Source organism: Cajanus cajan, chromosome 3 (assembly GCF_000230855.2).
Source record: "Cajanus cajan strain Asha chromosome 3, NIPB_CcT2T_4, whole genome shotgun sequence".
Taxonomy (NCBI): domain Eukaryota; kingdom Viridiplantae; phylum Streptophyta; class Magnoliopsida; order Fabales; family Fabaceae; genus Cajanus; species Cajanus cajan.
The window spans coordinates 43,426,970-43,451,804 of record NC_138519.1 but is presented as its reverse complement, the minus strand read 5'-3'; the positions used below and the strand labels follow the sequence as shown (position 1 = coordinate 43,451,804).

General features: G+C 32.3%; 2 protein-coding genes across 3 annotated transcripts; both read left to right on the top strand.

The window, feature by feature from the left end:
- Positions 1-10,180: 10,180 nt before the first annotated feature.
- On the top strand, positions 10,181-14,218 carry LOC109807555 (uncharacterized). Its single transcript, XM_020370099.3, has 5 exons — positions 10,181-10,550; positions 11,554-11,714; positions 12,150-12,186; positions 12,760-12,862; positions 13,790-14,218. Exons 1-5 carry the CDS (start codon positions 10,272-10,274, stop codon positions 13,894-13,896), a joined length of 687 nt encoding a protein of 228 aa, XP_020225688.1. The 5' UTR covers positions 10,181-10,271; the 3' UTR covers positions 13,897-14,218.
- Positions 14,219-21,068: 6,850 nt separating this feature from the next.
- Positions 21,069-24,817, top strand: LOC109808792 (uncharacterized). Of its 2 annotated transcripts, XM_029273694.2 has the most exons (6): positions 21,069-21,422; positions 21,550-21,696; positions 22,797-22,899; positions 23,435-23,615; positions 24,407-24,437; positions 24,569-24,817. In XM_029273694.2, exons 1-6 carry the CDS (start codon positions 21,417-21,419, stop codon positions 24,587-24,589), a joined length of 489 nt encoding a protein of 162 aa, XP_029129527.2. In that variant the 5' UTR covers positions 21,069-21,416; the 3' UTR covers positions 24,590-24,817. The 2 variants fall into 2 exon arrangements, with proteins under 2 accessions (XP_029129527.2, XP_020227521.2); XM_020371932.3 differs by having other exon boundaries at positions 21,071-21,422; positions 24,407-24,817.
- Positions 24,818-24,835: the final 18 nt, after the last annotated feature.

Sequence of the window (24,835 nt, the reverse complement as noted above, 5' to 3'; positions counted from 1 at the left end):
TTTTGAGAGTATTCTTTCGGCAAGCCTCTCCAGGCTCAGTTATTCTGAGAGTATTCTTTCGGCAAGCCTCTCCAGGCTCAGTTATTCTGTGCAATCTTGTTTGTTGGATTTTCTATATCCGTGCCTTTTTTCATTTTCGGCTTTTGTTGACTGCTGTCATACACAAGCATTTTTCTATTTTTTTTCTATTTTTATGCAATTGCCTCATGACGAGGTCTTTGAAAATTTCTTTATGGCCAATACGGCCGCATTCATTTCAGTACGCCCATGTTGAGTTGAAATTTTGTTCATAACCCTGATTTTAGTATGGGTGTACTGAACATGGTACGGGCGCATTGTTTTTTCTGAAATTTATATTTTTTATTATTTTTTGTTTTTTCAATAAACAGAGAATAAGTGATCTTCCAGTACACCTATCATCTGTATGCATGTATGCAGTATGATGCACCTAATTCTATTTGATTCTTTTTTCAAAAGAATTAACCGATGCGTTTTTGTGTTTGGATTTTGCCATTCCTCCAGACGGACTGTGCTCTGCCGATTTCTGTTACCGAGGAATGATGCATATTTGATTTTGGTGTCATCAACCAAATGATTCTTCCCTTTCTTTAGAAGATATGTCAACCCTCCTATTGACCACTATATCTCCATGTTTCCACAAGATTATTCAAAAATCGTTGGGACAAGAGAGAAAAGAAGGAAAGGATATATATTTTCAAAAGTTTGTGTTTTAGAGGGGATTATTTTATTTTTGAAAAATGGTTTTTGTAAGAATGGCTGGCCATGGTAGGCTTATGTGTTTAGGTTAGTTTGATTAAACACTTATGAGGTTGAGCACATCTTTGTTATTAATGATTGTGTTTTGACAACTTGGATAGCTTTTCTTGAGCCCCTTGTTGAATTCAATTGATGGTACCATCATGGATTTATTTTGTTTTTCTTTTTTGACGGCCCTAACTTTTGCCTAAAACACCCATTTGTGATGTCTTAGCGGGCTTTTGTTTTTGTTCATTATTTTGTAACCCTAATTTTTGCCTAGGTCACCCTTTTCGTGGGATTCCTAGCGGGTTTTTGTCTTCATTTTGTAACCCTAACTTTTGCCTAGGTCACCCTTTTGTGGGATTCCTAGCGGGTCTTTTGCTCTTATTTTTGCGCAGTCCCCTTTTTGGGTTTCCTGCCGAGCTTATTATCTTTAGGATTTCTTTTATCCATGATGGCACTTATTGATGCCAAGAAAAGGTGCTCCAAGCTATCATGCACACTTCCACATAAAAATGATGCGGGTTTATTGTTATCAAGATGATTTTAACCTCATTTATGCTTATTCAAACAGGGTTAAAATAATGTGGTCTAGAATTTTATTGCAAGCGAGAAAAGAAGCAATAAGAAATAATGAAGAATGATTTTATTATAATCATGATGGAAACATGTGCCCTATCGAGGCTCGGGGGTCGGGCTGTCCCCGAGGAGTGATCTCTAATAGTCACTGAGTCTATACATCCCTATCGGAAGGAGAAGGACACTTGATGACAACAGCTGGCCTCGACATTTGTGAACCAGCCTTCCTAAAGATCTGGCTTAAAGAACGTCGAGAAGGATTTTGATTCCTCTTCGTTCTTTGATCTTTGTTAGGGTTGTATCCTAACCCTTGTTTCCCCGGATTATCCTTGATAATGGGTAGCTCCGGGATTCCTTGGGAGTCCTTGCCTAATCCTTGTCCTGGCAAGTATCCGTTCTTGGTGAGCATATGAGCTACCTTCTTCATTTCTCGGGGAAACGTTTCAACATTGGCAATTTCTAATGCTTGGAAGGCGGTTTCCAAAGCTTCCTCTGCTGCATCCACATAAGGTATGTTGGATGGCTTGCTGATGAGTATGTCATCTTCAGCTTGTACAGTCACCAGTTTGTCATCCACTATGAACTTGACTTTCTGGTGGAGCGTAGAAGGAATAGCTTTCGCATCATGAATCCAAGGTCGGCCGAGGAGACAGCTGTATGCGGGAGTAATGTCCATCACTTGGAATTCGACATTAAAGATAGTGGGTCCAATTTGGATTGGAAGATTGATCTCTCCCACCACTTCTCTTTTAGAGCCATCGAAGGCTCGAACGATCATGTTGCTCGGGCGCATTTGGACTCCTTTGATTGCCAATTGCTTGAGCATTCTTTTTGGCATCACATTCAAGGAAGATCCATTATCCACCAAGACTTTTGCGATGTGATACTCCTTGCACTTTATAGAGATGTGCAAGGGCTTGTTGTGTTTTGATCCCTCGGCGGGGATTTCTTCATCGATGAAGGTGAGGTGATCATTAGCCTTGATGTGACTAACAATCCCCTCAAACTCGTCTTGGGAGATAGTGTGCGACACGTATGCCTCGTTCAAGACTTTCAACAGAGCTTGCCGATGCGGTTCGGAGCATAGGATCAACGACAACAGAGTAATCTTTGCTGGCGTCTTATGAAGTTGATCCATGATGGAATACTCGCTCTGTCGGATATATTTTAACAGCTTGTCTGTCTCCTCCTCGGATTCCTTATTTTCCTCGGTTTTTTCCTCTTTTTCTTTCCCTTTATTCTTGGGAGTTTTGTCATGAAGATCTTCGGGAGTGTAGATCCTGCCACTCCTAGTCATGCCCCCAAGTCCAGCGATGTTGGAGATATCGCTGTCGGCAGAAGAGTGGATGTCGTATATCCACGGCACAGCCTTATTTGATTTGTAAGGGAAAGGCCTTGGAACTATGATCCTTAATGGTGTCGGACCTTCCCCTTTATTCGTCTTGATTACCAACAACGGAGTTGATGTGCGCTTGCTTGGCGCGGTTGTTGGCTTACACTTGATAACGAACGGCGTGCGATCCATTCTTTGAACATACGCATCGATTATTTCTTTCTTTTTATTAATGTTTATTAATGATTACTAGGAGAGATGTATGAATGACTCCTAGATCTCTCCATGATCTATATGCATGAGATGATGATGTTGGATATGCATGCATTGTGTTTATTGAACTAAGCATTATCATGTTTTTAGGATTTTCCTAAGATGATGCATGATATTGCTTGGTTTGGGTAAATACATATTTTTCTTTTGAATATTTTGTATCTTTTTTTGTATTTTTTGGGTGAAAAGGGAAACTACCTATATGAATGCAATGAAGGTAGATGTTAACACCATGTAATGGAAGATTCTTATTCCTATTTATTCTTATTTTTAAAAGAATAGGAATGTTGTATGTTTAAAGAAATGCAATGTATGCTCAAACAATTTCACATAAACAATGCACAAACAATTCACTCATCCACGAACAGTCACGAGCGAATCACGAGGTAGGGGTCTCCTGCAGAAAAGTGCATATTCAAGGAGGATCTAACTGTTCTCACTTGGTCAAAGGCCCCCAAGGTGCCCCCATTATAGGGACCCAATTCCTCTCGTCGTAAGCCGATGGAAAGCTCCAACGCACTGTCGGACTCGAGTTCATGGTTATCACCTTGAGTGATGTTTTCCGACAACGGTCTCATAGGCTCCTATAAACCCATCAACCGGCCGTACTAACATCCACTCCCTATGGATTACCACTCATGCCCCCGGGTATAGAGGGAACTGTTGTGTGCAAAGGTTTGTGTACAGTTTGTATTTCAAACAATTGCGGAAATTAAACAAACAACAGTTATTAAAGCCATATAATAAATCATGTTATCATACAAATAAGGGGTAGTGAAGTAATTTTAGACTATTATTTTGAAAATAATTCATCACTAAATGGGACTGACTCTCGAAGCTTCCCCAGTGGAGTCGCCATCTGTCGCCACCGGCCCGAAACGGGGCTTTCGGCATTCGCGAAGGATGGTTGGACTCGTTTATTTGTTTAAAAATGTGGATTGCTAGAATGACTTATTCTCAAACTGAGACCTCGTCAAACGAGCAATTTTATTAAAAGGCTCACCAATCCATATTAATCCTAAGCGGGACCCTCTATGGATTAGTGGTTTTCGCAAAAGGAGGGTTCGTGGAGTCGCCACCAATGTTTTACTCAAAACATTGGAAAAAGGGATAAGGCAATTGATTTTATAAATCAACTTTGGCCATTACAACCAGAGTTGGGTAAGGGAGTCGGTTACACGTGGGGAAGGTGTTAGCACCCCACAGCGCCCCTTTCGGGTTCCCTATGACAGATTATTTCTAAAATGATAGCGTAAAATTACTAAATTACCCCTATTTATTATAAGCGATTATAAATTAACTATCTACATGATGACAGTTTAAATATGCACACAGAAAGCAGTAAAAGGAAGGATTTAAGAAGAAACCTCTTGAAGCGTGCTTTTATATATTGAGTAAAACTGGGAAGCTTTTTGGCGTTCCCTCGCTCTACAAGCTCGCTCGCTCCTTCCTAAAAACTTTTGACTATGGAAATCCGGAGGATTTCCCTTCGACTAGGTTCGAATCTCCAAGCTAAGTGCTCAGAATTCCAGAACTTCGTCGGATCGACTCCCAGAGAGATTTCTAGGGCAGAACACTGCTCAAAAACCCCAAAATACTCAAGGAGGGAGTCAAAACTGAGTGAAAAAGTGTGGAATGACGTCCAATTGACGTCATATTTATAGGGAATAGGCGCAATACGGCCTACAGGGGCAATACGGCCGTATTGAAATTTTTGAACTTCAATACGGTCGTATTGAAGTTCAATACGGTCGTATTGAAGTTCAGAAATTTCAATACGCCCGTATTGAGTTCGCTGCGGTCGTATTGAAGTGTCAATACGGTCGTACTGACTTCAGTATGGCCGTATTGAAGCTTCAATACGGCCGTATTGAGTTCAGTACGGCCGTATTGGGCTTTTTCCCTCCACTTCTTTATTTTGAGCTATTCTAAGACCTCTGGACCTATAGAGAACCCTCCTAGGGCCTTCGAGGAGTCCTTCTGGCTGATTATCCTTCAGTCTTCGAGAGTCTTCAAGCTTTATTTCCGACCCGGACAATTTTAGGGGTCTACAAGTGTCAAGGTTCCAAATTTTGTTCTAGGGTCCATCTTAGTGTGCAAATTGCATAAATCTCTCTACGAACTCAAGTAAGCCAATAGATAATGGTATTCCAAATTTTCCACAATACTTGTCCTTTTGGTTACAAGCATTCCTTTGCTAATCATTCAGTCTTCACTAAGCTTAATGGTGATTGCTTTACTATTCTATTATTCTATGATAATATTGTGTTTGCTAGAAATGATATTGTTGAAATCTAACATGTAAAGTGATATATTGATCATAGTTTTTGCTTTAAAAATCTTAGTAATTTCCAGTATTTTTTTGGACTTGAAGTTTTTAGGTCCAAAACAAGAATTCTATAACACCTTCCTTATTTTATAAATAAATATGTGGAGAAAAGATAAACACTGGAAAAAGCATGAATAACATGTATCAAAAACTCATTTTTTTTTGTGGTGAAGTAATAACGCTAGTCAGAAGGAGTGCATAAAGAATCCAGATGAAACAATAGGTATTTTTATAGTGGTTCGTCTTAACTACTAAGACTACATCCAGTTCTCAATCTAACCAGATTAAGTTTCACTATCTTTAAACAAAGATACAAGTATTCTTTCAACAAGTCACTTTTGATTCAACCCTAAGTATTCTTTGACTTGTCTCTTCAAGCAACTATCCAAGAATTTTTTTCACAACAAGCATCTCCAAACTTAACAACCAAGTATTCTATTTTAGACAAGCCTCTTTAGGCTCAACCTTATAACAATGGTTATGAAGTTTTGCAAAGATGTTGTTTTGTCTCATTTAGACGTTATACAATCAATATAGTGCAATAAACTTTTTACAAGAAAGAATAAAGTTTATACACAAGTATCATTTACAAAGTGTGTCTCTTTGTGTATATGTCTTCTTTATCCACGTATTTATTTTAACTTCAAATCTTTTTATATAGTAGCTTTGGAAAAGATGATCATTGCAATACTTTAAAATCCTCCTTCACTTGATACACTCATTTGTTGTAAAGTGCCTTTTTCCTAATAGGTAACTTTGTTAGTTCCCATGTCTAATTGGCTATTAATGACTTCATCTCATCTTTCATGGCAACTCCCACTTACTAGCATTTGTAGTCTGACATGCTTCCTCATAGTTTTCAGGCATTCTTTCATCAATTTACAATATATAATTAAGGTATTTCTTGTTAGGCATATGAGGTCAAGAAAACCTTCTCAAAAAAAAAGTTGGAGTAAAAGGCTTTGGTGTGTCAATTTGTTGGTCATTATTATTTTCAATGGATTCCTCTAGTTGAGGAATCTCAACTATAGGAGTTTTTAGGAAACCACCTACCTCTACATACACTAGCCCACTTTGTTCTGAGTTACTAGTGTATATGTTGTCTTTGTCCTTGTATATCACTCTTTCATTGAAGATCACATCTATAATATGAATCATTTTGTTTTCATTGTCCTATACACATGCAATAGCCAAACTCATCCTCACCATAACCGATGAAAGTGCGCTTCTTCGATTTAGGATCAAGTTTATTTTTACCTTGATCACTAATGTATACATATGCTACACAACCAAAAACTCATATGTGAGAGTTTTACCTCTTTTCCACTTTGTACATTTTTTAGTATTTTGTGTTATAATGGTACCAATGGACCTTGATTGATTAAATAAATAGTTGTGTTAACTACATCTGCCCAAAACTACTTTGGTTAGCCTAACTACAAATGCAAGTTTTTGGCTCTTATAGCCAACGTTTGATTCATACACTCGGCTACACCTCTGCATACATTATCCCACTTTCTTCTGAGTTGCTAGTGTATATGTTGTCTTTATCCTTGTACATCACTCTTTCATTGAAGATCAATTCTCTACTATGAATCATCTTTTTGTTTACATTATCCCGTAGGTGGTAGTCAAAGTCATCCTCAACATAACCGATGAAAGTGCACTTCTTCAATTTAGGATCAAGTTTATTCTTTCCTTGATCACTAATGTGTACATATGCTACAAAATCAAAAACTCTAAGATGTGAGAGTTTTACCTCTTTTCCACTCTATACCTCTTCTGGTATTTTGTGTTCTAATGGTACTAATGAACCTTGATTGATTAAATAAGTTGTTGTGTTGATTGCTTCTGCCTAAAACTATTTTGGTAAGCCTGACTGCAAATGTAAGTTTTTGGCTCTTCTAGTCAATGTTTAATTCATACGCTCAACTACACCATTATATCAAGACATACCTAGCATGGTCCTTTCCATTCTGATCACGTGCTCATAGCAAAACTTCTTAAATTTGATGTATTCATATTCACCACCATTGTTAGTTCTAAACTTTTTTATCTTCAATCCTATCTCATTATCTACCATGGCTTTCCAAATCTTAAAAGCCTCAAATACTTTATGTTTTAGAAAGTATACTCATACCTTCCTAGAGTGATCAATAAAAGTCACAAAGTATTGCTTCCCACCAATGGATAGGACAATCGTTGGACCCAAACATCATAGTGAACAAAGCTTAAGTTTCCCCTTCTTAGGAGTTCTTCCACTTGTCTAAAATTTAACTCGTTTCTACTTTCTAAGTATACAGTTTTCACACATGTCAATTTCTTTGCCCAAAGACTTGGTAGTTTATCCTTTAAGTGCATGATCTTCACCCTTTTCTCACTCATATGGCCTAATCTTTGGTGCCATAGATTGGGATTTTCATTTGTTGAAATTGCAATCAAATGACATGTTCATGTTGTTGTAGACACCTAATTTCGTCTAGACCCACAAACAAAGAAATGGACATCGAGCATGAAGGAAAGAAGTTCCCGAAAGCCGAGAAATGACACAATATGACATCAGAAGACCCAAACACCTAACAAAGGTGATTTAGTAGCCTAGAAAGACTCGCTCCAATTTGGAACGGATCGTTCCAAACTACTAAAAAGACTTAGAAACCCTTGTTCGAAATGGACCGTTCCTAGTCTAGAACGGGTCATTTCGACATAGGTTGTTATGAGTAAAATTCAAATCCAAAACGGGTCTTTCTAATTCTATAATGGGTCGTTCCAGATTCAAATTTTACTCTTAATAGATTGATCCAGAACGGGCTATTCCGAAACTAGAACGGGCCATTCTGGTTAGTTTTGACATCTATAAATAGTCGCGTCAGGCGCTGTTTAGGGGATCGAAAAGTTTATCTAGAAAGCCTTAGTCAGTTCAAAAATTCTCTCTCTCCCTCTTATTATATTCCTTGAGATTTAGGAGGCGGTCTGTAGTGTGAAGGGTAGCCAAAAAACACCTAAAAGTCTTCATACTTGAAGAATTAATAAAGCTCGGTTAAAAGGTATTTCAGTCAATACTCTTCTCTTTCCTCTACTTCCTCATTTGATAAGTATTCCAAATAAAAGGAATAACCATGTAGACATCTTAGGATAATTCGTATAATTTAAATTTCATGTATGTAAATAACCATCAATAAAGGGGATTTGATATTTATACTATTGTTCATTATTATGCTAACTTTGTCACAGAGTACCGATTTAGGACGTTGTAAGGTGCTTAATATCTTCCCTACACGTAATTGACTCTCGAACCCAATCTTGGTTATTAAGGCCAAAATTGGATTTTCAAAAATCTTTTCTTTTTCAAATGTTTTGAGTAAAATATTGGTAGCGACTCCATGAACTTACTTTCAAAACCATTATTTGAGGATTAGTCTGGTATCCGGACATTCCTTAATTAATGAGATTTTCAAAAATGACATTCCAAACCATTAGTCGTAAGATTGGAACTTTTTGGATTACGATAGTTGTCTTGTAAAGAGTACCATTCTGTTTACCACGAACTATTATCGTAACACCCTTTGAAATCTTTTAATGATCACCATGGAACACTATTGTTATCCATCATTAGCCAACTGGTCTACTAAGATTAACTTTTTTTTATTTATTATTTTACTGTTAAAAATAATAAATTATAAATTTATTGTAATTGTATTTTTAAATTTACCGTATAAAAATATATTAAATAATAATTTATATAATTTATCTATTATTTTTTTACTTTTATTTTTTATATAAATTTATTATTTATTATTATTTTTAAATAGAATTAACATTAATTATAAATTATTGTTTTATAATTGTTAAAATAGATTCAAAAAATATTAAAATTTAAAAGAAAAAAAAAGTTATCCACAGTTACTGTAAATAAGTTTTAAATAATTATTCAATTATAAATAATTATTAAGGGAAGTTTGTCAATTTTTAAAATAATTATATTAAAAATTATAAAAATTAAAAAATAAATTTTATTAGATGACAGTATAAAGAATTTTACATTGATAGTGTATTATTATTAAATTTGTTTTAAAATTTATAGTTTGTATAAATAAATATCAAAAAATTTAAAATAAATTTAATTTATATAAAATAAAATAAAAATATGTAATAAGTAAATTATATAATTTAATAAAAAATTGGAATAATTTATAAATTAGTATAATTAAAACAAAAATATTTTTTATAATCTATAAATCTTGTAGTAATGATATATAGTGTGTACTTTATAAATTAAATAATCTGAATGATTTCGTAGTTTTAATTTATAAAAAAAAGTAAAAAATTAATTTTATTTTGAATATTATTATTATGTTAACCAGTTAACAAATATCAAATATTCAATTAATAGATTCAAAAATTATTTATTTTTAAAATAATTAAAATCAGCCAAATAAAAATTAAGTTTATAAATTATATAAACAGAACAACAATATTTATTGAATAAATATTTTTTATTTTTATTTTAATATAGACTATTTTAATTTTTATCCATTATTTATAATTTTTTAAAAAGTGTTTTAAAATCTCTCCATTGCCCTCTAAATCTCTCAATATTAGAAAAAACTAAAATTAAATTGTAAGAGATTTTTCTCTTCTCCTATGCATTCCCTTAAACTAAATATCGTCTAAATTTAAAAAAAAAACTCATTAAATATACTATAAGATTTTCAAAATTTATGATTTTTAATAAAATTTATAAAAAAAATTATTAGTAAGATAATGTTATTTTGAGGCTACTGCCATTTGTTTAATAAACAAACCAAACTTTAACAACTTTTTTTTCTCTCCTTATTTTACTTCAATTTAATTTTATTTTTTTTTCGGAAAAACCGAAACTTGAAGTATGCGGCTCCACTTGTTTATACCGAAGTGTATTGAAATTGAACTGAACCTGAACGAAGCATGAGCAACGCTTGAAGAACCACAGATAGATACATTTTTTGTTTTGTTTCGATGCTCTCTTTGGCGAAAAGGCTTGAGCTTCGGCCCATAACGATCATCCTGGGCCAGGTCCGGTCCGCCCGAACGCGCCCAAAGTCGGCGGCGGTGGCGCTGAGGAAGACGGAGGAGCGGTCGGAGTGGTGGGCGGTGGACGGCGAAATGCACGAGATCGGCGATAACGTGCCGCCACGTGAGCGCTTTGTGATCCCCCGAGAGAACATTCCCAACAAGCGCCGCAAGCAGCTCAGAGACCAGTTCATGCGCCGAACGCGCCTCCTTCTCAAAGAATCTGTTTGTCCCTTACTTTTTCCTTTTTCTCTTAATTAATTAATTATTTATTTATTTCAGAATCAAATTTGTTGGAGCATGTGAGTGGTTTAAAGCATATTAATTTCTACAACTGAGAAATTGTAAACTTAGTGCCTGAAAAGTCAAATAAGTTTTTAAATTTATTTACTTAGTGGTTTTAGTCTCTGAATATATATCAAATTAGTACTTGGAAAGTCAAATAAATCCTTAACTTTTGCAATTGTTGTTGCTGAGACCCCTAAATCCTTGACGAAGCAGTACGTTGCAAATCAGTTTTTAAAAACCTTTACACTTAATAAAATGGTTTAGTTTAAGGATGTATTTGATTTCTATTTGCAAAGTCTATTTTTTGTTTTCAAGATGCAACTAAAGTAGGATGCTACTTTAGAGTCTGAAGCAGGCACAAAACAGAGATGAAATTGAGGGAGAGACTGAATTATAGATGAAAACAGAAAGATGACTAAATATTTTCCAACTGCTTGTGTCTTTTTGTTTTGGAAATAATTTTTAAAAGAGTTGGTTTTATATGAGAAATTGGTTTTTGTGTAGTGTGGGATTATTTTATACAGTAGTTTTTGAAACCAAAAAGTGAGGACGGGATGGAGTCTGGTTAAGGATTACAAACTTAGGTAACGAGTGACTAAACCCAAATGATTTTTTAAATGTAGGAACTCAAAATGAATAAAATTCTTATAAGGATTAAAACCAAAAGTCATGATATTTTTAGAGACCACCAACATATTTAAACCTAAGACAAATTATTCTGTGCCATTGCATTTTGTGTTCTTCATTTTGGATTTTCAGAATTTTATATGGTTACTATCTTGCTCAATGTGAATTAGAAATGTGATGGATATTATAATGCTGATGCGTTATTGACTTGGTAATTGGAGAAGTGATGTTAGTCTGTGATTCTTTTTTTTTACGTAAAACAAATGATTAAAAATCATAATTGTTGTCTGAAATGCTTGTCTTGTACTGAAAGGAGCATGATCCTTGGTGCAAAAAGTATATGGAGCTGTATAATGAACTTAGAGAAAACTGGGAAAGGCTTTATTGGGATGAGGGTTACTCCAAAAAGCTTGCTCAGGATCATGCAAACTATGAGTCTGCTGAAGATGATGATGGGGATTTCAACCCATACAGGTTTGTCTCTGTTGATTCCTTTTGTTTTTGTTTCTTGCTAAGGCTTGTAAATGCTTTCATCTCGAGAAAAAGATATTGCTATTAATGACACATTCATGAATTTGATGACTGAAGTGGTTGTCCTTCTGAAACAAGAATAGTTAGGTTTTATTTGAAGAATTATTCTTTGACGATTTTGAAAAAACTAGTCTTTTTTTGTTAGCTATATATTATTATGGTTCCTGATTTTCTGTTTGAACTTTTTTGTGCTGATCAGTGTTGGTTGGTTGGGTAACAATTAACAAGCAACAACCTTTACTTTGAAATTTCTATTTAACAATATTTCACTATTTTCCTTGGTCAATCAGATTAATGGTTCAAAATTCTTTAGCCATTAAATGATGGGACTCATAGGGATGGTGTCTAATCTTGGTATTTTTTTCTTTGGCATTTCAGGAGTAGAAGGCCTCAGTCTCAGATGGAGCATAGTAAGGTACAATTGAATGATTTAAATATAGTAATGATTTGTATAGCAGTTTTTTCTTGTCAGGTTTTTCTGTATGTCATGAAATTTATATCTTTGTTCCCAAGGATATTGTTTCATTAATGAGCTATGCAGAATAAAGTGCCACCAGAAATAAATTGCATCTTGCCTTTTTGTATTTTGCCCATATCAAAGTTTTGCCAATGATTAGGCTTTGACCTTTAGAATTTCAACTTAAGAAGCCCAACATGAGAGTTGATGAATCTTTTTTTGATGCCAGTTAGAATGTGAAATGAATGATACTCGGTTTAAATTTGTCCCACTTTGGCAAGCATATCCAATTTGTAAGGAATGATAGGCCAACTTTTATGTCAACTGAGACTAAATCCCTCCCAAATGATCTTAAGGCACAATTGTTGTCTTTTGCATCATTTGATTTTCATATTGTTACTAGTTGACTCTAGCTCCAACTTCTGCCCCATTTAGTTCTGTTTGTTTGAGATAGTTGTAATCATTAAGATTGAAATAGTTTACAATAATTTTCTGTGCTACTATCTCTCTGATTATTGGATTGTAATGCAGGACCAGCGTTTTGGGAGAAACAGACAATCTGATAACCTGGAGAAAGTTAGCCTTCTTCGAGATAAATTTGAGTATGACAGAGAGAGAAGAATGAGAGAGAAAGGTTAGAATATAATTCTAGCTGGTTACCACTCTCATACATCATCACTGAGTTCTACAGTTCTAGTAATCCCATAATACAACTTTTCTGGATGAACTAATTTTTTTGAAATTTTTGAAAATGGCCAATGGATTATATAATATCACCGGTACATTTTGTGTTCATCATGGTACAGAACCAATTTTTTTTCTCTTCTGAATTTTAAATGTTGAGCATGAACAGAGACTAACTAGCCTGAGTTGAGTTTAATGTGCGTGTGTGTAATTCAGCTAGCTCACTGTGCGTGAGTTGAGTTTAATGGGATGTTTTGCTAAATGAACCACTAATCAAGTTAGAGTCAATCCTAAATTGAATGTAGCAGAAGACAGAACTAACTCATTAACAGTTTGGTTCTTTATTACCAGCCGATAAATTGAGCTTTAGGCCTTTGACTAATGGTTGTTTTGTGTTTTGTTTTCTTTAGCCCATCATTCTAAGAGATGCCGGTCAATTTGGGAGAAATTATCTCTGTGAATATGCTTAAATTTGTTTTTCATGCTATTCTAATTTAAAATTCTCAGTAGCATTTGTAGAGGCCAGAATTAGTTTGTCATGAATTTCTTTGTGTGGGAAGCAATCATGTCATTTTCTTCAAATTAAAGTTAAAAGTTCATATCTAACAAGGATTTTTGTTATGTTTGTGCATGGTAGTAATGTTAGTAAGTTACAACACATTGATCCTTCAAATAATGCAATAGGTATCAAGGAAAAGATTCTTCCCAATCACTTGTTCTAAATATTGCTAGAAATGACCATGTGATGCATGAAAATCTAAGTAAACTATCTTCTGTGATAATTAGGAATTTTGTTCTGTTGGTTGTTGGGATCAATTCATCGGTATTTGTCTCTTTATATATAGAAGATTCAGTTATCATCTTTACTTCATTGCAGCATTTGCACCCATTCATGGAGGATCTGTGCCCGACTCTCATGATTCAGAACGCTGGAACCAACCCCTAAATACTGATCGGTATTTCAGCCAAACAGAAAGGCATTGAGACGAGAATAAATTAAATCTGCTATATGTGCTGCTGCTGCCGATATAACTAGATTGAGTTAATTCTGACATCTTGTTAAAATGTGCTTACAGCTAGAGAAATAATTTTTTTTAAAGCTCCTTTGGTTAGGCAGGACTTATGTTCTAAACAGAAATATGATTATGTATTAATAGTTTAATACGCTGACCTTTGCCCTGCCTTTCTCTGTTCCCAAAGTTGACCGTGACTTGTGAGAAGGGTATAGAAAATTGAAAGGAATCTGAAACTGGTGAGATATTGTATTTAATAACCTTATTTATTATGTAGATTTTTTCTTTTTTCATACCTTTCTTTTGGTTTAGTTGATGGAATGCATTGATTGGGAAAAATCCAACATAATAACAACTCAATAAAAAATAATAATGCAACTAAAATTAAATCTCCCTATTTGCAGGAATCAGTGAGAAACACCAATAAAATATAGCAAAAATAGATAATTCAAATGTACAATAGACACAAATAATTTTAATATAAAAAATTTGTAAGGATAAAAATTATGTGTTATATAACTTAAGAAAAATTGTATAAGAAAGTCTTTGATGAACACATTAAATATTTCTTGCAATCATAATATTGATATAAATTTTAAATATAATTTATATATTTAAATGTAATATTTATTTGTATAATTTATTATAAATTTTAGTTGTATATTAATAAATAGTTTATTTGTGTATTGCACATGTTAAAATATTAGTAATTATTATGTTTAAATATATAAATTATCTTTAAATTTTGTATAAATAGATATTTTAGACAAATAAATTACATTTTATATTTATGGTAAATAATTTATATTATAGTTCAATATTTTTGTTATTTATTAATAATTTATTTTAAGGATATTAAAATTTAATTTATAAATAATTATGATAAACTAAAAATTAAATTCGATAAGAAGTTAAAAAAAAATTTCTAAAAACCTTCTTGTCAAAAGAAAGTCCTTAAAAACGTTTTTGTGCAAGATAAAGATTAGTATTTAATATTTAGGCTTAAAAATACTTTTAGTCTTTCAAATTTAGAATAAATTTATTTTTTGTCTTTTAAATTTGAAATTGTTATTTTTAGTTCCTATAATTTTTATAAAAAAAATTTAGTCTCTTAGGTCACAAATAATATCTGAAAGTGACAGATTAATCCAGTTATGTAATATTATTTGAGTTTAACATAATACTTTCACTAATAAAACAATAGTAAGTAGATTTTATGCGATAATATTTGATAAATTTCTTAATAAAATTTGAGTATTAGGATTAAAATAAGATTTTTTAAAAAAATTTAAAAACTAAAAAAATTAATTTTAAATTTATGGGACTAAAAACATATTTAAACATAATATTTATTAGTATTTCCTGTGCAATACATAGACTAAATATTTATTAAATGTAACTAAAATTTATAATAAATTATATATATATATATATATATATATATATATTATGTTTGAATATATAAATCATATTAAAATTTTGTATAAATAGATGTTCTTAAACATATAAATTATATTTTAAATTTATAATAAATAATTTATATTGTAATACAATATTATTTTTATTTATTAAAAGCTTATTTTAAAAATATTAAAATTTAATTAATAAATAATGATAATAAATAAAAATTAAATTAGGTAACTAGTTAAAAAATTTTCTAAAAATACTCATCAAAGAAAAATCTCTAAAACATTCTAACGCAAGATAAAAGTTAATGTTTAATATATAAGGGTTGATTTTATTAATAAATCTAATTTATATAACTTGTACTGGGACTAAACACCACCCGGTCAAAGTCAACACTAAACACACCCTTTTAGGCCGAGTACACCTTTAGGCCGAGTACCCCCTCAAGCCGAGTACCCCCTCAGGCCGAGTACCCCCTTAGGCCGAGTACCCCTTTAAGCCGAGTACCCCCTCAAGCCGAGTACCCCCTTAGGCCGAGCACCCCTTTAGGCCGAGTACACCATTAGGCCGAGTACCCCTTAGGCCGAGCACCCCTTTAGGCCGAGTACCCCCTCATGCCGAGTACCCATCAGGCCAATGAATGGGCCAAGTACCCCCTCAGGCCAAGTACCCATCAGGTCAATGAATAGGCCGAGTACTCCCCTTAGGCCGAGTACCCGCTTAGGTCGAGCACCCCTTTAGGCCGAGTACCCCCTCAGGCCAAGTACCCATCAAACCAATGAATAGGTCGAGTACCCCTCAGGCCGTGTACCCATTAGGCCAATGAACAGGCCGAACACCCCTTCGACCAAGGGAAAGGCCGAATACCCCTTCGGCCAATAAACAGGCTGAACACCTCGTCGGCCAATGAACAGGCCGAACACTCCTTTGACCAAGGGAAAGGCCGAACACCCCTTTGACCAATGAAAAGGCCGAATACCCCTTCGGCCAATAAATAGGCCGAACATCCCTTCGGTCAATGAACATGCCGAATACCCCCTAGGTTGATGAACATACCGAATGAGTATTTAACTGTAACGAATTTCCATGAGAAAAAGGAAAGCAGGTATTAATTACATTAAGCACATCCACATCAGCTATAATCAGTGTGCAAAACCTTGTGCACTAGCCCAATAATCCAGAAAGCCCACCAGGCCCAAGAACGTCACTATAAATATGGTATTGATGGGATTGATGGAACATGTATGATTATTTAATACAATAGTCTTTATTGCTCTATACCGAATACTCACTTGAGTGTCGGAGTGCCTTTGCAGGTACCCTCCCCACCCTTTAAGGACAGCATCCGGTCGGCACCGAAGACTTAGAAGATCACAAAGAAGGAACAACAAGAAGAGTGTTTCTAAGCAGGAACATAACTATTTTAAAAATATTTATCTCCAAATGTCATGTTACTAAATGTCTCATTAGTTAAGTATGACTAAATGTTAAAAAATAACAATTAACAAATATCAATTTGATGAGAATACCAAAATTTGTATTTGTAAGAAGATCAAAATTGCTAATTGGAAAAAAAATAGAGAAACCAAAAATTGAATTTTACTTTTATATATAATATGCATTGCACACATTAAAATATTAATTTATATATCCAAACATAATATTTATTTGTATATATTTAACCTTTATATATGAAACACAAACCTTTATCCTGTGTGAGAATATTTATTTATCTATATAATTTATTATAAATTTTTGTTATATATAATAAATATTTAGTTGGTAAAATACAAACTAAAATACTAATATAATTTATATATTTAAAATCAATATATATAATTCATTATAAATTTTAATTATATATAATAAACATGTATTTAAATTACAAATGTTAAAATACTAGTTTATTATAAATTTTAATTATTATATATAATAAATATTTAATATGTACATTATACATACTAAAATATTAATTTTAATTAATTCAACATTTTTTATTTACTTAATGATATCAACGTTGAATATACTAAATATTAATTTTACTTATTTTAACATTCTTTATTTATTTAGCATATCAACTTAAATTAATCGGTGATAATGGTACAGACCAGAAAATAAATCTGTAAAATATTTACAAAAGAATTACCATATACAACTATAATTATAAAGATTTACAACATAATTAAGTGAATAATATTTATGATATATATACGCGTACCGACCTAACAATACAGTGTCTCTCCCGCGCCAGCATTGGCCTCAAGATTAAGCCTCCTCTGACACTAAAGATGGCAAAAATACCCGCACTTGCGAGTATTTATGAGTAAAATCCGTTACGGATAATAAATGGATAAGCTAATTGAGTATCCGTAGATAATGGGGACGGATAATTTTTTACCCATTTATAAACAGGGCGGGGGCGAGTATGATGATATTCATACCCGCAGGTACCCGTTTAATAATATTTCTTAAATATCCTAATTATCCTTATACCACATAAATCTAAAACTACACTCTCTCATCTTATTTTCTTACAAAAGTGAGATTGATAAAGTTACCAAGATGTGTTAAACATATTATAGAATTATGTTGGATGTAATTTGATTAATTTTCTAACTTTGATTGGACCAATAAAATTTATGTATTTTAAGTTGTTTACTTTTATTTAGAATTATGAAATTGAATTATTATAGTTTTGTGATGATACTTTATCTTACTTGTGTGATTGATGTATTTTAAGTTATTAATTATCTTACATTTTTATTATTATTTCAACAAAATTAACGTTAAATATAAGTTCAAAATTAACATTAAATTTTTATTTTTAATATTTTAATGACATTAAATATAAACTTAGGGGGTGTATTGGATTATGATTTTAAAAGACTTTTTTAGTTAAAAAAAATCCTGCGGATTTTAAAAGACTTTGCAAGATTTTCATGACTTTTAAGATTTTGCAGGATTCTACAAGACTTAAAATCAGGATTTTAATGGATTCTGCAAGACTTTTAAATCAGGATTTTAATGGATTCAGTAGGATTTTGTGGAGTTTTGACATTTGATAAGATTTAAAAAAAAATTCATACATTCAAATTTAAAAGAGTCAAAGACAAAAATAATTAAAAAAACAATGGTCTAGATAAATAATAATAATAATTCTCCATAATATCATATCATTTTTTTATAGCATCCACTATCAATTGTAACAATTCATGGGAATCTTCCTTGGTCCAAGCTTCATAGTTTTCTTTCTCTTTTCTTTTTTCTTTATTATTTCCCTGTGAATCTCCCATTTGAATTACTAAAATAATATATGTTGAAAACTAGTTATATAAATAATTATGGATAAGAGACAAAATCAATAAAATTATATTATTATTTTTAGAAGCACACCAATCATACAAGATCGAATATATCTTGACTATCCAAATGGATCAAATACCTCAGTCATTATAAAAAAAACATGTAAAAATGAAAATATAGAAACATAAGATAATTTTTTATATAAAAAAAATCAGTATATTCGATACTGAGAAAATATTTAGATATATAATTTTTTATATATAAACGGAAGTATTTAGATATAGAGAATATATATATATTTATATTATTTTAGTTATATATTATATGATAATTTTTAACGATATTTATAAATGTAAATTATTCTAACAAATATTTTAACAATATTTTCTTTTTTAAAAAATAAGCTAATGAAGGCATAAATCCTAAACCCTAAAAAATTAGATACTGCAATGTCTTATGTTAATTTTCTTTTTTTAAAATATAAAAAAATCTTAATTTCACAATATAAAAATATAAAAAAAATCATAGTAAAAAAAATAAAATAATTGTTGAGTCATAAAAGGAGGAGGGATAAGAGTAACAAATTCAAGGGAAGGAGAGAGTTCGCAGTTTTTATGCTGAAAGGGTTCTTCACCCAACTAGGATCCATTTTCATCTCATTCTACTCACAGAAACCCTAATAAATTCATCTTATATATATTGTAGAGATTATGATATCAATTTCATTTTTCACCTTTTTCTTTTCTAGACGTGTGTTATAAAAAAAATTACCACTTAAAAGTTAAAATTTCAAGCATTTTTTTGTGTTATATAAAGGAACAAATTCAACTACATAGAATAAAATAAAGCAAGTCAATTAAAGAGAACGAACAAAAAAATAGAGCAAGTCAACGACACTATCATTTACATATCAGAGTTTCACAAAATAGGAGAATGGGATGAGAACAATACTACAATATTATATATGAGCAATGAACAATAGTGTAGTATTATTAGTAGAGAAAAAATGGAGAAGACAAGAGCATAGAAAAAAAAAGATGAAAAACTCACTTGAAAATTCTTGAAACACTTGAAAAATCACTTCAAATAATCCTTCAAAATCCGATGGGTTTGGATGTGATTGTTTTATGAATCTGGTATTTATAGATAACACTAGAAAGTCCTTCAAAATCCCTCTCACACAACAATCCTTTAAAATCCTTATATTTTTGAATACCAATGAATTATTTTTAAGTTGTAAAAAATCTCAAATGAATACCAGTGGATTTTAATGGACTCTTTGAAAAATCTTGAAAATCCAGATTGAATACCACTGGATTGTTTTTAAGTGACATAAAATCCTGATTGAATACCAATGAACTTTTTTACTCAAAAAAAGTCTTTTAAAATCCTACGAAATCCTAAACCAATACACTCCCCTTAAAATTATTTGTAATATAATTTTTTTAATTTCTTACAAAATTTATAAATATCCATGAATATCCTAGGTATTCAAGAAATTCATGGATATCTATTTAATAGATACTCGCACGGATATGGGGTGGATATAAAATCAATTTTCATCTAGCAGGGCGGGTTTATTATTACCCGCCCCTATGAGACCCCTTGCCATCCCTATTCACCACCATTTGGTCGTTGCTTTCTATCTTAGTCTGATTTGTCTCACTCATCTCTACACTTCCTGTTAGGGTTTTTGATTTATGTTTGGTCCTAGTATTTTGTTCATTTATGTGTTTGGTTTCGCCTTTTAGAATTTTTTAATTCTTAAATATATGAATTGATAAGCCTCCTAAGATCCTTGTTTGCAATTGTGATTAAATGTTGCTATATGTATCTGAACTATGACATTGGACGGTAACACTTGAGAATTAAGCACATAAGGCGAAATATAACCAGTTCCACTATTCCCATTGTATTGGCATGATGGGTTGTTATAGAATTGGATCCAAATGTTGTCAAATAGACCCTTTTTACCAACTTCATATTGGAACAATTTATCAAAAAAAAAAAAACATTAGTTGTAGCCATTGCAGAACTAATGCATCCTAACTAGTTTACAAATGTAATTCTAATCCTAATGAACAAGTTGGGTCCATGATTATGCCAAATATCATGGATTGTTGTCCTTTTCTTGGATGAAAGACAATAGTTTATTAACAGAGGGAGGAAAAATAATGATGATCTAATTTATATATATATATATATATATATATATTTATATATAAATAAAAATATAATTTAATTTATAAATTAAATATTTTCAATAATAAAAATTTATAGTAGTTAAATAAAATAAAAAAAATTAAGAAAACAAAATATTTAAACTCTTATATTAAATTTTTTATTATTTAAAATATTATCTGAATTATAATAATAATTAAAAATAAAGAAAAGTTACTCTCTAAAATAATAGAGAAAATAAAAGTTGGACGGCCCAACTTTTCCGACCCTAAATTTTTTTCCTGCAACCCTTCAAGCCAGCCGTCACCGCCTGCCTGTCTTCCCTCTTAGAAGAAGACAGATCAGCAGATGCCGGAGAAGACAGAGCCACTGTCGGAGAAGACAGAGCCGCCGTCTTAGAAGACAGATCGACGGATATCCACCGAAAAAAGAAGAGAAAATCTGTCGCCCACCCGCGATCGCGCCGCCACGCTCCGCCGCTTTCGCGGCCGCTCCGACCTCTCCTTTAAAGCGCTCCGCAACAAACTTTCTGTAGTGGCACGGAGCCGCTCCGCTCCGACGCGCCGCGGTAGCGGCCGCGACAAGCGCTATTGACTACTAATGAAAGTTAGATATATATTTAATTTTGTTACCATCCATTCATTATTCACTTTTGTTGTCTGTTAGAAACGCTACATTTTTCCTTTTATTTTTGAGTTAACACTTTGTTTTGTTTTGATTAAATTTTTAATAGGAGTTCAGATCTTATAATCCTCAGTTTGGTCCTATGAAGGACAGACAACTGAAGAAAAGGTTGAAACACATGGTTGAACCAGATCAAAATTGCGAGACTAGGGTTGAAGATGTTGCTTGGCTTTGCTCTCTTTCAGAGTCTGAGATTGTAAGTCTCTTTTCTTATTCAATAACGTGATGGATCACATCGCATCGTTGTTTTCTTTATTTTTAGGTTCTCTAGGTTGGTGGCATCAGATTATGCTACTTTATTGTTTGGAGCTCTAGGTGTTTGGTAAATTGTTTCTTATCTGAAGTCATGCTCAGAGATTACAGAGGATGCAATAATCACACTCTTGAGCATTTTTCTATAGAATGGTAATATTATTAGAGAGGATAGATAGATGAATGTACAAACAAAGTGTAAGGGGATGAAGATAAAATATCTTCAAGTTGAAAACAAAATTAATAATAGTACTGAAAGTAATAAAATAAATCTAATGTTTAGGTGTATTAGTTAACAAAATAACAACACTCCTTTAAATAACATTGTAGTGTGGTATTTTAGCTCTAGCCAATTTCCTTTGGAATAAGAATTTTGCATGTTTGATGTATATTTCTATTTGTCCATATCTATGGTGGCTTTAACAAGAAGGCATGTTTTCTGCAGCAGTATACTATCTTTACAGCCCTGTTTAATTAGAGAGGAATGGTCTCAATTTTTTAGGATTTGATTTGCCATTTTATTTGGGAAAGAATTGCGTCTATGATTTCTCTTTGGTGCTTGTTATTTCATCACTATAATTCAGAGATTAGGCCACCTTGCTCTTTTTTAAATATTCCATATACACAACATTTTTCTTTGATGGATATCTTATTCCCCTACCTGACCCCATTGTACCACTATTCTCTCTTTAATAAAACTTATTGTCTTTAAAAGCATTTGAGCATGTGAAAACAAAAATAATCGGCTTATCTAGTTCATTAAAGAATGGCAGTGTGATAGTCTCTGTCTTAGACTGGTTTAAACGTGCAAATCTAGTTTAAAGTGGACCATGTTTTATCGAGTTCATTAAATAATAGTCGTGTAATAAAGCCTGTCTTAGATCAGGTTATATGTGCAAATCTATTTTAAAGTAGACTTGATCAGTCAATACTAGCTGGGTATGTGTGTGCATGAATTTGGATATGACCCTTCATTTTAGAGTGATTTCTCTTGTAAGCTCTTAACTTTTGAGTTTTGATGTTCAAAATTGAAAACTTTTGCAGGACATGCTGATTAGTTTGAAATTGTTGATCATTCGGCGTGCAAAAATGATAGGTTGTAAGGAGCTAGCAAATAAATTCAACCTTAGAATGATTCGAGCCATTGGTACGTTGTTTGCAAGCCTTTTCAAAATTTCATATGCATAATGTTCCATGATTTTGAATGAAATAAAAAAAAAAAAAACTATGCGTTTGTTGTTTCATGTCTCTTTTGTTGTGTTCCTGTATATTAATGTTGATATTAATAATGGTGAGGCAAGGTAGAAGAGGTCACATTTTTTTATTAGAAAAAGACAACACATACCCGTTATATCTGGAATTAGTTATAATGTTCTTCGCATGATTTCATTCATTGAAATCATTGGAGGAAACTGGCTTCTCCTAGGCTATTGCACCCTCCTGTTGCATACATAAAATGAATTTCTAGAGAATTAATGTCGCAATTCATGATTTGCACCTGCAATTTGAATTTGAGTTTTAGAACTCAAGGGAATTTTATTATATTCATTGCAAATTTAATGAATTTCTTACTATCAGGTTGCATGAAAATCTATCCACTTCTTGCCTGGTGGTGGTTAGATTAGATAACACATGATTACTATTTAGCTACATTTTCTAACTTCCAATGAAATTTTGTGCAGCACTTGTTTTGATGGAACATCTCAAAGCAGAGGTAAAAGATTCATCACTTATCCCCAATAAGGTGAATTCTACTGCTTTTCTAGATGCTTGCAACCTATTGAAATGTAACAATGAGGTTGATGCAAACATTGACGAGCTAAGTACTTGTCTCAGTGCTGATATACAAACATTTCTTGGAAGGTACGTTTACCAAGCTTATATGTATGTTTACCAATTCTACAAATATGACTTGTTATAAAAATAAAAAGGAGATTATAGAAAACAGGAGATTGTATTGGTTTTTTTGACACAAGCTACAAGGATTGGTACTCTATTTATGGTAGAGAAACCCAAAACTATTACATGACTATTTAATCAGCACACTAAATGAGCACAATATCAATAACGCTTCATGAACTTGGTGGTTACAGAAGAATAATGTCTCTTAAAGCATATAAACTCTCAATCCTTCATCTAACACTTGTTCACAACCCTTTATTTTCTAATTATTTCTAACATAAGTGGCCTAATGTAGTATGAACTATTCAAGTGATTGACTGATTGTCTCTTGAATAGACTGTTTTAAAGCGATTTTAGTGGGGATTAGAGTCCCATTTGTTACAATTTTTTTAGTAAAAATATCAATTTTAAATGTTTTTCATTTGCTTCAACTTTTTAGAATACTCGGAAGCTAAAAGGAATCTAAATTTGATTAAATCGCTATTTTGAATAACCTTGCAAAATCAGCAGCTTTTCTATTATATATATATATATATATATATATATATTGTCAACAAACATAAATTTGTTTTTTATTTTAATATTTATGACAATCACTAGATTATTTTGCATTAGAAACATTTTTCTTTTTAAAAAAAAATTGTAAACATCAATTAAAAAGCAGCTTGTCCATTTGACCGTCACCCTTAGGCCTCTTGTGTTTTTATGAGGTGTGTATATATGACAATGTTAATATTATTTTTTCTATGCAGTTCTCTGACAACCAAACAAAAGAAGCAGAAGGTTTGAAGCAGAGAATAAAGATCTGCTGTTTATGGAGGGCCTAAAATTTCTGAATTTCTAGTTTATGCTTGTGACAAAACATTTACTTTTTGTTGTGGAAACTCTCATTTAGATTTTCTTCCTCATTGCAGAAGTTGCATGCAGGAGAATGAGGTTAAGGAGTATTGATATTAGGTTGGTCATAGCTTTTAGTTCTTAGACAACTTTTTCCTATTTGTGTAGCTGAGAAATAGCTGGAGCAGATACCCTTGTAGAAAATTGTTGCAAGGATGTGTAGCGTACTCCATTTTTTCTGGGTAATTTTACATTATTTTATGTTTTATTTGTGAAGAAACAAAAGTTAATGAGAGGTGGAACAAATTTTCGTTTTCTTGAACAAATCTTTTTCTTAAATATCG

What these genes read in the sequence shown, in the direction of transcription:
- LOC109807555 (XM_020370099.3), top strand. Translation starts at nt 10,272, where the DNA reads ATGCTCTCTTTGGCGAAAAGGCTTGAGCTTCGGCCCATAACGATCATC. An exon ending in GGGGATTTCAACCCATACAG is followed by an intron (nt 11,715 to 12,149) that starts GTTTGTCTCTGT and finishes TTGGCATTTCAG; the next exon opens with GAGTAGAAGGCCTCAGTCTC. An exon ending in CTCAGATGGAGCATAGTAAG is followed by an intron (nt 12,187 to 12,759) that starts GTACAATTGAAT and finishes ATTGTAATGCAG; the next exon opens with GACCAGCGTTTTGGGAGAAA.
- LOC109808792 (XM_029273694.2), top strand. An exon ending in TAGAATGATTCGAGCCATTG is followed by an intron (nt 22,900 to 23,434) that starts GTACGTTGTTTG and finishes AATTTTGTGCAG; the next exon opens with CACTTGTTTTGATGGAACAT. An exon ending in CCAAACAAAAGAAGCAGAAG is followed by an intron (nt 24,438 to 24,568) that starts GTTTGAAGCAGA and finishes TCCTCATTGCAG; the next exon opens with AAGTTGCATGCAGGAGAATG.